The 15,463-nt window shown below is 33.4% G+C and overlaps 1 protein-coding gene across 7 annotated transcripts in view; it reads right to left on the reverse strand.

Moving 5' to 3' along the window:
• Window positions 1-15,463, reverse strand: part of LOC118450770 (glutamate receptor ionotropic, kainate 2) — a 125,704-nt gene that overhangs the window by 17,627 nt on the left and 92,614 nt on the right. For all 7 annotated transcript variants that reach the window (XM_085658623.1, XM_085658619.1, XM_085658622.1 and 4 more), the window contains exons 5-10: window positions 11,939-12,114; window positions 9,713-9,766; window positions 7,327-7,491; window positions 6,556-6,708; window positions 1,611-1,814; window positions 747-950 (exon numbers count right to left, since the gene is read on the reverse strand). In XM_085658623.1, the coding sequence (XP_085514749.1) occupies window positions 747-950; window positions 1,611-1,814; window positions 6,556-6,708; window positions 7,327-7,491; window positions 9,713-9,766; window positions 11,939-12,114 (956 nt within the window). The remainder of the gene's footprint in view (window positions 1-746; window positions 951-1,610; window positions 1,815-6,555; window positions 6,709-7,326; window positions 7,492-9,712; window positions 9,767-11,938; window positions 12,115-15,463) is intronic.

The raw sequence follows: 15,463 nt of genomic DNA on the forward strand, positions 1-15,463 counted from the left end.
CCACGTTTCCTTTTTAATGCTTCTTATAGAGACGTTGACCTAAACGTGGCACCAAAATAGTGAAATATTGTACTACCTTCTATCTTCTTTATCGAGAAAGCTTTCGTTAATATTACAAATAAATAGAAAAATAAATGATAGTTCGATATGTCAGGAAGTTTCTTGTAAAATATTCAAGACTTTTTAAACATAACGTCTGAAAAAAGTTGTGGAAATTTTAAAAATAAAATCTACGTGGACAGATACGTATCGGATTTTAATTTCAGTAAGTCCGTATTTTTACAATTCAAATGGCGTATGTAACATCTGTGAACCGATCTACGAATTGGAATATTGGATATAGTCGTTTTTTTTTCAGGGAGACACATTAAATTAGATGATCGTTGTGTAGCAGTATGCATAATGAATTTTCTTTCCGAGAGACAGATTTATTGCGTCGGTACCCGAGACTGCTTTACATATAAAATTAACCTCTACTTCTTCATGAACATGACTTTACCGATTTTTGATATTACTTCTTCTGTCTTTTTTTCTTTTTTAATTTTTTTTGTTACTTTTTATACATGATTTTATTATCTTTTTCCCATATACCTCTTTTATTATATTATTATATATTATTGTATGATAGAGATATATGCATATATATATTATTAACATTATTGTGTATAATAAAGTTTATTGGATATAATGTTAATAAGGACTTATAATAATGTTTTTAATGTTAAATAAAATTCGTTGTGGCTTACCTTTTCCATGAGCTCGCGTACGATGCCATTCCATTCTTTGGTATCAGGATTATAAACTCCATACATATGGTCGGGTACCAAACGAATAACATATTGGAAGCCAACTTGTCCGGCAATCCATTTAAGTAAATCGATACAAAATCCTTCGAATCTTGCGTTTCCGGTTAAATTTTTATCTTCCTTTACCATTACGTATGGTCTCTCCTATGAATAACCATTAATATATTGTTAAAAATAATTTCTTTTTAAATGTAATTACACTTTTTGCATTTTGTAATTGTAATATAAAAATTTTTCTTTTAAACATACTATAGGTCTGGATTAAAAAAATACAAAAGATTGTATAGCGAGAAAAGAAATTACGATATACCAAAATATCAAACAGTTTTAACTGTTCGTTGTCTTTAAGCGCAGTTTGAATGTATGACTTTTACATTATTCATTCTGTAAATCTCCGATTTATCTGTACGTCGTGTTTATCTTGATTAATGGATGCAATTCATTTATGAAGCTTTTAACATGGATTAAACATTCCTATCGTGAGTGTAATAAAACATAAAATATATATCATAAGTTCTTTTAGAAAAATATACATGCGTGAGATAAATATGTTATAAAAGATCTGCGATTTTGTAAATTAAGTAATGAACAATGAAATGACGAATAAAATATAGGTATTTAGTGAATTTGAACATTGTAATGATTGTGAAATTCTATAATTGTTAGATTATAATACCGCCATGAATTTCAGGAAATATTATTTCATTTCGTACTAATATTTGATATTTGATTAATGGTCCGGTTTCATCTCTTCTTCCACTTCTACTAAAGAAAAATGGCTAATTCGATTGTACTATGATTTACCTCTCTTGTCATTACGACTAGCGTGATATTTGTCGCCGTCGTTTCATAAAAGGCACCCACATCCGTGATATTAACGCCGCTTCCAGGCTTCCATTCGCCTACCTTCACAAGATCTTCTTTCTTCAACTTGAGTAGATCCAATTTGAAATTATTTCTTTTACCTTCGTTGAATTCTATGCGTCCAGTTAACCCGTGTAAGCCTGCCTGCATCAGAAAGTTCTGGAGTTTGATTACGTTCGAACACATTTATTATATCATTATCTTCGCAGATGACGAGTTCGTTTTCTTCTTTTCTTTCTTTCTTTTTTTTTTTCTTTTTTTTTTTTACTAGTTACTTCAAATTACATATATATTTTTAAATCCACATACGGTATTAAATCGCTTTCGAGTATCGTTCGCAAAACGTTACATTTTTCAACAATTTAACTTTATAAGCTATCGTACAATTGTAGAAATTTTTTCGTGTTAATTAGCACCTGCGGCCTATGAGCGCGAAAGTCTGGCCGCGATACGTCTAATTTATGGATGCTATCTCGCACCAACTCCCTACCATCCATATCTGGTCGAATCCTATCTTCCTCTCTCTGTCTTTCTCTTTCTCCCCCTCTTATATATATGTAATATCCGTCACTTGATATCTTTATCCGTTTTAAAACTTTGCCAATGAGAAGTCATTTGTTCATGAGCTATCTTTACTGCCACCGATTGTCTTTTAGTAATTCGTCGCATTGAGCGAAGAAAAAGAAGATGTAATATTCAATTTTACGTACAATTTTAATTTCAGGAAATACTTAAAAAGTTTTTTTAGAATGTTGTGGCACGATAAGCATACTTTCGTTTAAAATGTAAATTACTTCAGACTCTGTGCGTATATCGAAGGTAAACCGTACTGAAAAGCCTGATGGCGAAACATTGCTTAAAAAAATATGTCAGAGCGTTCGTAATAAGTTCTTATATTCATGGAAATTTAAAGATAACTTCGTTAAGCTGCTTGCTAAATTGTAAAAGAGAGAAAAATATTTCGATTAATTCGTTTTAGAAATAAACAACGAAATAAACGTTGATAAAGCTCTAACTTTCGATAGAATTTTTAAATAACAATCATAAACTTTTTATCGCGCGTTTGTTTTTTTTTTTTTTTTTTTTTTTTTTTTTTTTTATTAAAATCTTTTCTCGTCGTCCTTACTTTTTTTTCTATGCATTTGAATTATGATCGACGGAGTTTCGTTGGAGAGTAACTTTTTTTCCTTCTCCTTTTCCTTTTTTCTTTTTTCTTCCTTTCGATGAGATTTGTAAATTCGATCGTCTTCTCTCGGTATTCGAAATAATTCATTTGAGAACGTCATAGTGGAATAAATGAAAACTAAAGGGACGTACGAAAGTAGTGATATAAGAGTAAAGAATATCAAGATCTTTCAAAGAGTTGGAATGGCAATGAGGAATCGATTTTCCGCGAAATTGGACAGAGAGAATCGGCGAAGAGTAGGCGAAGGTGGCGTTACTTCTTTGCGTTTTTCGTTCTCTCGTCCTACCAGAGGAATATAGAAAAGTCCTTCTCGTGATTTTTTTACCATTTTTCTCCAAGCTTCACGATTATTCGCTCGACTTTGCCGAACTTATTCGAGCACGTGGCCAATTTTCTTCGTTCCACAGCGATGAAGAAAAACTTATAAAGCTGTAAAAGGAGGTGGGAGGGTGGTAGGGACAGGAACAGGGGGTAAGGGTGGAAATGGGTGCGAGGGAGGAGGAGGGAGCAGAAAAAATGTATGAGAGAGAAAGAGAGAGAGAGAGAGAGAGAGAGAGAGAGAAAAAGAGAGAGGGGGAAGAGAGGAATGAGTCGACGGAATAATTCGCAGGAAGCACCGATCGTTCCGTCTTGTAAGTTTTCACGACGTGCATCCGACACGCTGTGCTCGGCCGATTCAGGACGCGCTTTGATGCGCTTCCTGGTCTGCGAACGTCAGGATCGGACAACTCAATTTCCATCTCGCTCCTTTGGAACTTTCTACTAGAGTGCGCACGCTCCAGATAGTTGATTGTCGAGGGAAAAGGCAGCCCCTTTCTTTTTTTCATTCTTTCTCCCACTTCTGTTTTTTCTTTATTTCTTCTTTTTCTCGTATTTTTTTCTTTTCTTTTTTTTTGCCCCTTTATAATCCCGTTATCAAAAACCGCACGCTCGAATAAAGCAAATTTAACGAACTTTTACGAAATCCTTTTTATTTTGTTTTGTCAATATCTCTTTGGTTTTGTATTTATCGAGATAAAACCATCGTCGGAAGATAAAGAACGGTAGAAAACAATAGAATTTTTCTAAATGGGGAACGTTAAATCGAATATACTCAAAGACATAAGTTAAGAGAGAGAGAGAGATACCGATGACACATGAATAATTAAACAGCGTATTTAGCAAATAGTTCGAATGTATGAGGGGAACCTATGTTAGCTTGTATTCCTATTTCATTGCGTCTCGTATACCATCTCTCTCTCTCTCTTTCTCTCTCTCTCTCTCTCTCTCTCTCTCTCTCTCTCTCTCATATACACACACACTTATATATATAAACGCGAAACACAATGCTATACAAGCGCCTACGTAGGAGGATAGACACGTAGGAAGCTCGCACGCGCGCTTCTATGAACACGGAGATGTTTCGTATGTCACGCACGGACACGCCAAGAGAACGTATATTAACCTCACATTACAGCTTGAAATTGAACTAATCCGATGGATTACATCGTGCTAACTTACACATAATAACTATTTCTCCGCTTTTCCCCTGTCTTTTATCTTTAACTTCTATTCAAGAAATTCTATAGGAACAGTAAAAGTTGATTCTTCGTGCAACGTTTCTCTTTTCCTTTTCTTTTCTTTAACGCTTTCGTTGCTTAACATTTGCGATTAAAACTTCGTAATAAATGAAATTGGAAAAGTTATAGAAATCGTTGGCGTTTAAAAAAATTTGAAACGAAATATAAATCTCAATGTAGATCAGCATTATTAATGTTTACTTAATGTTACATAGTACGACTGGTAAAGTCCGTATATATTAAAGCGAGTTTGAAAAAAAAAAAGATAAAAAAGAGGAACAAAAAAAAAACCGAAAAAATTAGAGAAGTAGAAGATATAAAAAATAAAAAGATAGATGATTGGAAACGTTTCACAGTTATAACCACGACTATTTAATATGTACGTATTCAAAGGTCTGCGAGGACGTGGTCGCTCCCATTGAAAATACGGAAAATTTACATTTAGCGACTCGTTAACGCGTTCGAAATGGAAACATTCGTCGTCGTGGTGTTTGATATACCTCTTTGTTTCGCGTTTCAAAGTTCTAAAAAAGCGAATACAAAAATGCTCATTAAAAGGTATTTGGAAAATGCATTTTTTTTAAAAGAAATTACGAGTTTTAATACATCTTGAACGTTTCATTGATCATAATTGTAAAACAATTCAAAAGACATACGGTATTAAAAACTCTTGAAAAAGAAATCTGAGTATATTTTTTACTTTTCTCCCTTTGTTTAATATGAATTTTCAATTCAATCCCTCCGGATAATAATTTCTTATTTATTTGATATCACGATGCGTGTTAGATATCTGTTAAGAAGTGATATATAGTTAAAAAGAGATATCATCACATTTATCTTCAAGAAAAGCGATCAATAAGGAACGTCGTTTTCTCCTTTGATAAAGGAGTTTTGTAGTTTCTGTCAATTGGTCGATTATATATGTAAGTATAATTGACACATCCAGTAGCAGACTATCTGTCTAAATTAAATTAGGAATTTGGTTGGCTCCTTATTTAGACATGGATAGAGATATAAATAGATAAAGAGAAAGAGAGAGAGAGAGAGAGAGAGAGAGAGAGAAGGAGGTAAAGGGTGAGGGAAAGGTAAAGGGAGAGAAAGAGAATCGTCTAGGCGCCAGACATAATCCAGTCTACGAACTTTCGAGAGATCTTCCTGAATCTCTCCGAGTTGGTCTTCGAGTCTGTTAAGATTCGGATGACTTCTCGTGAGAGTTTGTTACAACGGTGCCTATCTTGGCCGTAGTTCGAATAAAGAAATGACGAGAGGAAACATTTGACCCAATTAAATCCCTTCGATAATCGATAACAAGGAAAATTGGTCACCCTGTTAGATGCAGAATATTTCGAATACCGGAGACTTTTCCCGTTGAATATCCCAAAGTAATCTTTTCTCGTCCACGAACATTCATTCTCCCTTGTGGCTCGTTACCTTTTTTCCTTCGGATCGTTTCAATTTCTCGCGTCTTCTTTCTTTTTCCTTGTTTTTTTTCTTTTTTCCTTTTTTTCTCCTTGTCAGTCCAAGACTTTCCTTTTAACGAGGTACGATTTTTCTTTCAAAATAAGGGCAGTACCAATTCGTAATATAAGAGTACCGGCTGTATTTGAGATTTTGTACGAAGATATATAGATTTAAGGGATCTCATAAAAATTGTAAAAATAGCCGACGTCATCATTTAGCTGAACTTTTGGGATATATTTGGTGTAAAGTTTCTGCCAACTGGGCAAGTTTCTACTAAGCTCTGGTTATGATTTGTGCGGATGGAATTATTTCGTGAGAGGGAATAAAAAGTTTATTTAAACAAAAGAAGTTAATAATTTTCGATCTAATATACTAAGTTCTGTTAGACAGAAGAACTTTGAACCTATTCTTAATGTAGAATATTTGAAGGAACGAGCGTTAGTCAAGTTACGGTTCTTATTATTCTGCATTGGTCTCGATCCAGCGAATATTCATCTCAAGTATCTAAGGAGAAACTCAGAAACTCAGAAGTGCACTAAGGTTGTTCATCTCTAGGTTGCATAACAGCAGTTATTTCCACGCGTCGATGGACCAGGAAGTTAAGGAAAATGTTGATTAGATTAACGCATTTGTAAATTCTCAAATCATCGCGAAAAGAATTGATACGCAACGTACGTACGGAATTGATGTAGTTATAAAGTGAAAGACCGTCGTCCCAGGGTTCTTCTTTTTCACAGGATAAATTGGCAGGTCTTAGGTCATGGCTTCGATCCAATGCTGCCAATCCGTGGGCGAAAACTTGTACGCTGTCATACACTAAAGCTGGTTCTGCCTGAAACATATTTAAACCGTTTGTGCGACGAAACTGATTGATTTAACTTCAAATATTGATCATTTAATTCGAAAGATATGAAATTGATGCTTATTCGAATGTTTCTCTTTTAAATATTTTTTAATACTTTCCTTCAGAAAAAAGAAATTGATACTCTTTGACGCTTTAAAAAGAAGACCTAAAGATATGAAGTTCATCACTTAACCGTTTAACATTTATGGGGTAACATTTCCTATTAGCAAAAAAAAATAATACACAAAGTTGTAATACTATCAAAATATAACCCATCATTTTACACTCGCCACAACTTAGATGAGATCACGTTAAAAACGTTTAGAGTTTCTTTGTACGAAGGATAAGGGAAACACTGATGAGTATCCTTAAATGTTCGATTAAACTTTTTCATTAGAGGCGATCGAGCGTCATGAATTCTCACGATCTAAACGTAATTAATTTTTAATCTTATTAAAAGAAAAAAGAACAAAGATTATCAGAGAAAACAATTCGACAAAAAAATCGTTCCCGACAAAAAAATCGTTCGCTTTACCCACGCTCGATACGAGTTACGACCAAAGGAATGTTGGCAGGTTTTTTTCTTAGTTTGAAATTTCTACCAACCTGAATCACACCGGTTTTATTTAAAATCGCATGGCCAATCGGCTGGAAGCGTTCCATCTGTCGAAGCGTCTCGGCGACCTTGGCTTCCTCGAGATCGACCAAGCGGAACGCCGTCATGTTAACACTGTTGTACTTGAAATCCTCTAAATCGAACGTTTCGATATCCTGCAGACAAACGAATGAATCACGAATGAAAGATTGTAACTAATTATATCAAGAGAAATAAATAGTTTCGAAAATATATAAAGTCAAATCTCCATAATTCGAATCGCGAAGTTTGAAGTAATATTTATTATTCTAGGAAAATTATTATTATCAAATTCTTTTCATCGGATCTTCATGAAATCGAATACAAATTGATGGTATTAAAGATTAAACGAAAAATATAAATAACTTTTTATCCATTTTCTTTAACTATCCTTAATTCTATCGTATCTATTATCACGCGTCAAGTGTTTTTCGAATTTCGATTTAAATTCTATTTTTAAGGTGCCATGACTATTCCGCTGACGATCGGAAGTCGAGCGGCGATGTGTCCAATCGGTTGGACGTTCGAAACGAGAAAAAACGGACTGAAAAAGAAAAAAAAAGGGAAAACGTGGTTCGGTGAATGACACCGTAATCACCAGTTGTATGGTTCAACGATTTCCATTGGTCGACTGTCCACTCTTCTTTAGTTTTCGTGGCGAGAAAAAAAAATGAGAAAGAGATAGAGAGAGATAGAAATGGAAATAGAGAGAAAGAGAAAGAGAGATAGAAATGGAAAGAGAGAAAGAGAGAGAGAGAGAGAGAGAGAGAGAGAGAGAGAGAAATGGAAAGAGAGAAAAAGAGAGAGAGAGAGAGAGAGAAATGGAAAGAGAGAGAGAGAGAGAAAGAGAGAGAGAGAGAGAGAGAGAGAGAGAGAGAAATGGAAAGAGAGAGAGAGAGAGAAAGAGAGAGAGAGAGAAAGAGAGAGAGAGATAGAAAAAGCGTCAGGTGATTTATAATTACACGGCGACGCAACCCAGACGCGTCGCGACGCATCACTCGCGCGACGGGAGATCGTTAAAGTAAATAATGCAGTTCTTCAGAAGAACGCCAACGATTCTGGCGAGGAATTCGTTTCGAAAGGAGCCTCTCCCTTTTCTTTGATTCCGTTTTTCCTTTCCATCCGTCCGTCATTCCTTTATCTCACTGGTCCTTTCTTTCGAATAGCGATAACGATTCTAACGGCGCGACCCTGTGCGATTCTGTACGAAGCACGCGTACGCTGTCTTCTGCAGTAACTCGTTTTTCTTTTGATTTATTCCAAGGCAGTCAAGAGAGAAGCCATTCGATCTTCGTCCAACGGACTTGGAAAAATGGAAGACGGTTTATCCAAGGTGGATTCTAAAACCGACTCTTTTCTTAAATCTCGTTATTTATATAAGTAAAACGAAACGAGTTTCGTAATATCTAAGAGATTTACAGATTTAAATAATAATAATTTTATTCTATAAACTGGTTTTTATTACAGAAATTCTCTCTCTCTCTTTCTCTCTCTCTTGGTTGAATAACGAGTTTTCCTATTTACTAAAGAAATACATTCGTAACATTCTATCCGATATTGCCAACTACCTCTGCGAGATCACGATCGGGAATAGATTCCTATCGATAATCGATGAGCTCTGATAAGTAAATTTTATATATATATATACTGATCATTCTATCACTCAGTTACTCCTATGTAACTCGACCACATGAATTTCATTAATTTTCATTGACGATGAGTCTGTTTTCCACGTGTTTTGCACTTCATCATTCGCTCCATATTCATTCGGGTACATTTAAACGATTGAATATCGTATCTATAAATTCCATTTGACAGAGAACTTTCGTTATTAATTTGATTTGAAGTTCAGTGTCGTTGATCCAATCAAAAATCAATGTTAATAAATAATTAAATGAATTTTATATTCGAAAGGAATTGAAAATAATACGTGTTAAGTAAACACTATTTCGTTCGTCATAGTGTAATTTTTAACACTAAAAATTTCGATAATATCAAGGTAATAAGTTTCGTTGGCGGTAGCTCGTCTTTGAATCAAATTTTGTGTGAGTATATAGTTAGATGAGTTATATACACTGAGAAACACGTAGTAGATACGATCTATACTCCTCGTAAATTTCTCCCGATTAACGTAAGTAAATTTGCAGACTGAGAAGCAAAGCGTACCGTTTTGCTTTAATACGAATTCACGTACTAACATTCAACTACTTGTCGTTCTACTGATGTTAGAAATAAATCGACTAATTTTAATAGTGATCCTACGATTTATTTGAAATAATTCGAATGATTTCGTAGAATTTTTTTTTTTTTTTAAATCGTTTTAAAAGATCTTTGAAAATAATTCGATGAAGTACTTACGAATGTTGTAAACATATAGTGATATCTGTAGTCGTTCATTTGTAACTGCAATATCTGAAAAAGAAAAAAGAAATGGAGGATAAAACGATCAAGTTCTGTAAGCGATCGGGTAGCTATCAACGACATAGTACTATCCACATTGCATTGAAATAATTGAGCTTTCGGACAAAAGCTTTTATCTTTAGGAATGTAAGAATGTGACAAACGAATTTTATTCGTTTTAGTGGATTTAGAAGAGGAGAAAAATGCACGATGGCTCGATAGAGATTAAAATGAATAATAAATAAATAAAATAAAAAATAAAAGAGAAAAATAATGTGAGACATTCGAGAGTATTGGAATGAGAGAATGGCATTAATATAAATGGCAAAATTTTTCAAAGCACTCTAATAGATTTTTTTTGACCGTACAAAAATATTCGAATAACTTCAACGAAAACAAGCGAGAGAGAAAATTATTCAAGCGTGCATATCCGTGTTGCGTCGGTGGTTCGTTGGATTATGCAAAATCTTTTACTTTTTATCGTACGCAACCTGCCGATTGGAGAAAGAGTAGAAAATTGCGGGAAACCCCTTGCCTCTCCTATGGACCTTTTCGTTCCTCTTTACCTACGTATAACACGAGAACAACGAATACGTTGTCGCGGAGTTGGCCCAATTCGCATGAATTGTTTTCGACATCTGTTTCGTTACCGCTGACAATTCGCATGATTTAATTTCACGATCTAGTTGCTCGCACAACGAATGGCACTATGCCGAATGAACGTTCAAAAATGGACGATATTTGTCTGTTCCTCTTTCTCTCTCTCTCTCTCTCTCTCTCTCTCTCTCTCTCTCTCTCTATTCCTCTCTTTCTTTTTTGATCTTTTGTATCAAATACGAATATAATTGATATAAAGGACCTTTTGATGTATTCCATTAAATATTTTCTGTATATCAAACATTTAAAAATAATTTTCTATATTTATTAAACGACTATATTATAAATATATATGTACGTAATATTGTTTTTATATAGATTGTAATCGTTCAGGAGATAACTCAATATGATTAAAATAAAATACATTTATTCTCGTTGGAGAACGAACTGACAGACATCGGCCGATAACCATGAAATGCGAATCTCGCGATATCATTCTTTATCTATGTATTGATAACGTTTCTCTTGGCCGTTTATCTTTAAAAAATGATCATCAAAATGATGATCCGACCAGATTGAAAAATTTCATACGTTTAACCGATTCGATAATATTGCATTCAAAACAGCTCAATAATCATTATAATTTTCATGTAATTTCCATGCTTCTCTGTTTCTCTTTATTCGTTACTCTTTATCGGTTTTATTTCTATCGGTTTTTCTTCTTCTTTATTTTTCTTTTGTTTCTTTTTTTTATTGTATAGAGTAAGAGATATTTTCTTCTCTTTTAAATTATTTTCTAATATTTTCATTACTTCGAAAAGAGTAGAATAAATTTTAATCACGTTATATATATATATATATATATATATATATATATATATTTCTATTAATCAAAATAATTACAATTGAAACTTTTATCTATCGAATTTCCATGGAGAAAAATAAAATTTGCGGGTTCTCGAAAAGAAACTCTTTCGGCAATAGTTCCATACATTTTCAACAGGAGTCACATCTTTCTCGTATCTCTTTCTTTTTCTCGCGTACGATCTTATCTAAACCTTTATGGGCGTTTTATCGATTGAACTTTGCTCCTGAACGTGCCAAGGACACGCTTCGACGAACACTTCCTTCAGAATAGTTCGATTTTCTCAAGAATCGATCGATGGATCAGACGAACTAAGTCTCAAATGTTTTTCTCTCGAAATATCGTACCAACGTTTGCAATTTTCTTCGCGAACGGACAGAGAGAAATTATTACTATCGACACGCTATATCGCAAGAAAAACAAAGAGTCATGTCGAATGTTGATTCTGAGAGTATACAAGAAATAAAAAAGTTATTCGGTCGATATATAAATTTTATACATATATATATATATATATATATATATATATATATATATATATATAAAACGAATTTTTGTTTTTTGTTCGAAGTTTATTTTTCTAGTTTCAGTTATATCATTTTTTTATAGTTATAGCGGAAACTTCGAAAAAAATAGCTTTGCATTGTTCAAAATACATTGTTAGAGATGAAACCTATGAAACTGTAATACTTCAATTTCAAACAAAACTAGAGATTACTTACGGCACGAAAAAATTGTTGCATGTGCGCTGGATCCGTATCAACGATTAATTTGAAAATTTCCTTATGTCTGACCTCTTGTAGAACTTGTCTATAAGATCCAGGTCCTGCCTGACGTATATACATTTCTGTCCTCGTTGATGGTGGTGATTTTACAAGATCCTGTAGTTTAAATAAACCTACAGACAAAAAGAAATAGAATCATAGGCTTGTCGAGATAATACAAATAAATAATCTATCGATTATTTATTATTGATTAGAATAAATTGATATAGCTTATTACGAAAGAATTAATTTAATAAATCTACCTTATAAAGCATTTTTCATCATAATCATAAATAGAAAAAAACCACGGTATTATAAAATATGTCATAAATTGTAAACTCAATGTATTACGATGTATATCACGTAGAAAGAATAAAAATCCTATAAAAATGTTCTTTCCATCTTTTTATCACTTTTTGATTGTATGTGGTATACACGACATATATATATACACGCAATATATATAGACGTATATATCTAGAGTGGCAAAGAACATGATTTTGAGATACGAGAAGTCTTTCGTCGAGCGTGAAAAGTTAAAAACGTAGTCGTGTTATGTGCTTTAATGCGCTTCTGTCGTTCGTGGTATCCGCAGGGGGAAAGAACAAAAGATGAAGGAAAGAAGGATAATTCAATTTGTTGGAAAACAATGGAGGCCTTGGTACCGTACGAAGAGAACTCGACGAAGTGGCAATCTGTAGTCTCTTTATAACAGCTTCTACCTTGTTCGAAAAACTCGTGGGGACGATGGTGGCAAGAGAGATAGAGAGAGAATGAGAGATAGGTAGAAATATAGATAAATAGATAGATAGATAGATAGATAGATAGATAGATAGATAGATAGATAGATAGATAGATAGATAGAGAAGAAGAGAGAGAGAGGGAGGGGAGAAAGGGAGATAGCAGGTCGTCGATCCCTCATCTAATTCGATCTAGTACTTTCGACCGTCACAATTTTCTTTCTAAGGTTAATCTCATTCTACTGGTACTGCGTTCAACTTCTCGCGTTTATCTTTAAACGAGAGTACATATCTATATACTATTACATCTATAAATGAAAAGCAAAAGAAAAGAAGAAAAGAAGAAAAGAAGGAGAAGAAAAGGAACGAATAAAAACAGCACATTCCTTAGAGAATACCAGGAATATTCCTCGTTTGTATATTTTCATTTTATTTTGAAATCACTGATTTTGAGCTACATCGTAAAAGAAAGTAAAGAAAGAGATAGATAGATAGATAAATAAAGAGAGAGAGAGAGAGAGAGAGAGAGAGAAAGAGAGATAATGGAGGTAAGAGATGGAAAGATAAAAGAAATAAAATAAGAGAGAAGAAGGATGAGGAAAGGGGTAAAAGAGACAAATTGCAGAAAGAGAGACGCGAGAGAAAACTTTCGCTGAAGCTCTTCTCGTTGTTCTTGTTAAAAACGTTAAATTGAAAAATAACAAACTTCGTCTCTGTAGATGCATCGTCCAATTACGACGTCTCGTTCACCGCGGATGCGACTCCTTGTATAGGTACGCGCTTGCGCGTTTTAAAAAGATCCAGAGAGAAAGAGAGAGAGAGAGAGAGAGAGAGAGAGAGAGAGAGAGAGAGAGAAAGCAAAGAAAAGGAGGTAAGCGTTCAAGGGTAGGAAGAAAGTCTACTTTACGGAGTAACCCACTATTACGAGGGAATGGTTAGAGTTTATAGTTAGAAAATTTATGACGTGATACCGAGGATAGTATGTTAGGACCACCAAAAAGAATTTAGGAAGAATCCACTTCTCTATTGTCATTTCTTCTGACTTCCATTTACAGTAACAACATTTAATAATCTATTTAATTTATTTATTATTCCGATCGATCTTAATTCATCTGATGAATTATCTAATGTTCTGAATTTTGATAATTCTATATTAATGTATTTGTATTACATAGTATTATTCAATTTTTTATCCCAGTTTACAAGAAAGATATAAAATATAAGATTTTTCGTAGATATTAATGTATATGTATAATGTGATCTCGAAAGATTATCGAAAGAATTCATTCCTTTGAAAGAAATTAATAGATTTTGGATGAAAACGTTCTAATCGGTGATAATAATTTGAATGTAATTTAATTGCTTGTTATAAGAAATCAATGTTCGTTAACTTCGAAAGAAGAGGCTAGAACTTATACGCGAACGTTATTATAAGTCGTAGGTACTTACTTACTTACCTACTTGAACGAAGAAACTTATTCGCGATTTTTTATCTCGCGATTAATAAGAAGTTCCTGAGTGTCCGAGAGAATATGAAAATCCTCGTTCTTCTCATCATTTAATCTTTGCGTGCTAATGCCATTTACTTTATACTCATCTAGTTATTAGGATATTACTCTTTCATAGTGCCGTAACTTTAATGAGTAAAAAATAGAAAGAACGGTTATAATCCATCGTAAATTTGATCGGTCACGACTTTTGGTAGTCGAAATTTTAACATTCGAAATTCGTGGCATCCGAAATACGGTGGATAGACGAAAACTATTTTCTACTCTTCAAGTTTTAACGAATACTAAAACGGGACGTTACTCCGCTGATGAATATTTGGAGGGGCGCGTATGGGAATATTCTCCTTCAAAATGTTACACTGTTGAAATACCACCGAATATAACCGACAGATATATATTGTAGATTAGTACGGAGGTGAACGTGCATTGGTCTATTTCATCGTACGAAATAAAATCTCTTAGATATTACTAATATCAAAAGATTTCTTTCAGGGAATGTGTAATAGATCTAATTAATATATAAGAAGGAGAACAATTTCAAGAATTTATGTAGGTTAGGAATATATCCTTATCTCGAAATTGCACTTATTTTTAATCATTTCATTGAATCGAGTTCTACAAATTTTATGCAATTAATAAATATGATTTTTCTTCTGTCTTGATAAATACGTATTCTTTTGAAAGTTAATTCAAGATATATTTTTTCATTATGTTTAAAGCAGAAGAAATTCGTGTACAAATATTAAAATTATTATAAAGATTTGTTGTTCATGATTCGAATGTATCGAGTTTATCAAAACGAATTGAATAATAATTTCTATGACAAAAACGATAGATGTTACAACCAATGAACATTCGATTCCAATAAATCCGTGCATGTAGATACACGACTGATATATATTCGAAACATTCATTTCGGTTCTTCCAACCGTTTTATTGCGCGTAATAAATGTTAAGATTTCTAAACATGGCCAAAACGAGATCTTAGTATTCATTTTTTAAGGTCGTTGTTAAGATAAGAAAAGACGTGAAGAAGGCAAAAGCCTTTCTGTACGAATAAATTTGTCTTCCTTTCGTTTTCTTTTAGAGTTGAAAAAACATGTTGAGATTTATGTTGACCTTAATGGCTTCTTTTTTTTTGTTTTTTTTTTTAAGCAAAACTCGTTTCCTAAACCGAGTTGAATCGTATTTGAAGATCACCATTAAAACGGAATATAAAGGAGAAAATGTTGGGT

This window comes from Vespa mandarinia, chromosome 8 (assembly GCF_050613455.1).
Source record: "Vespa mandarinia isolate Hongniang chromosome 8, ASM5061345v1, whole genome shotgun sequence".
Lineage (NCBI taxonomy): Eukaryota > Metazoa > Arthropoda > Insecta > Hymenoptera > Vespidae > Vespa > Vespa mandarinia.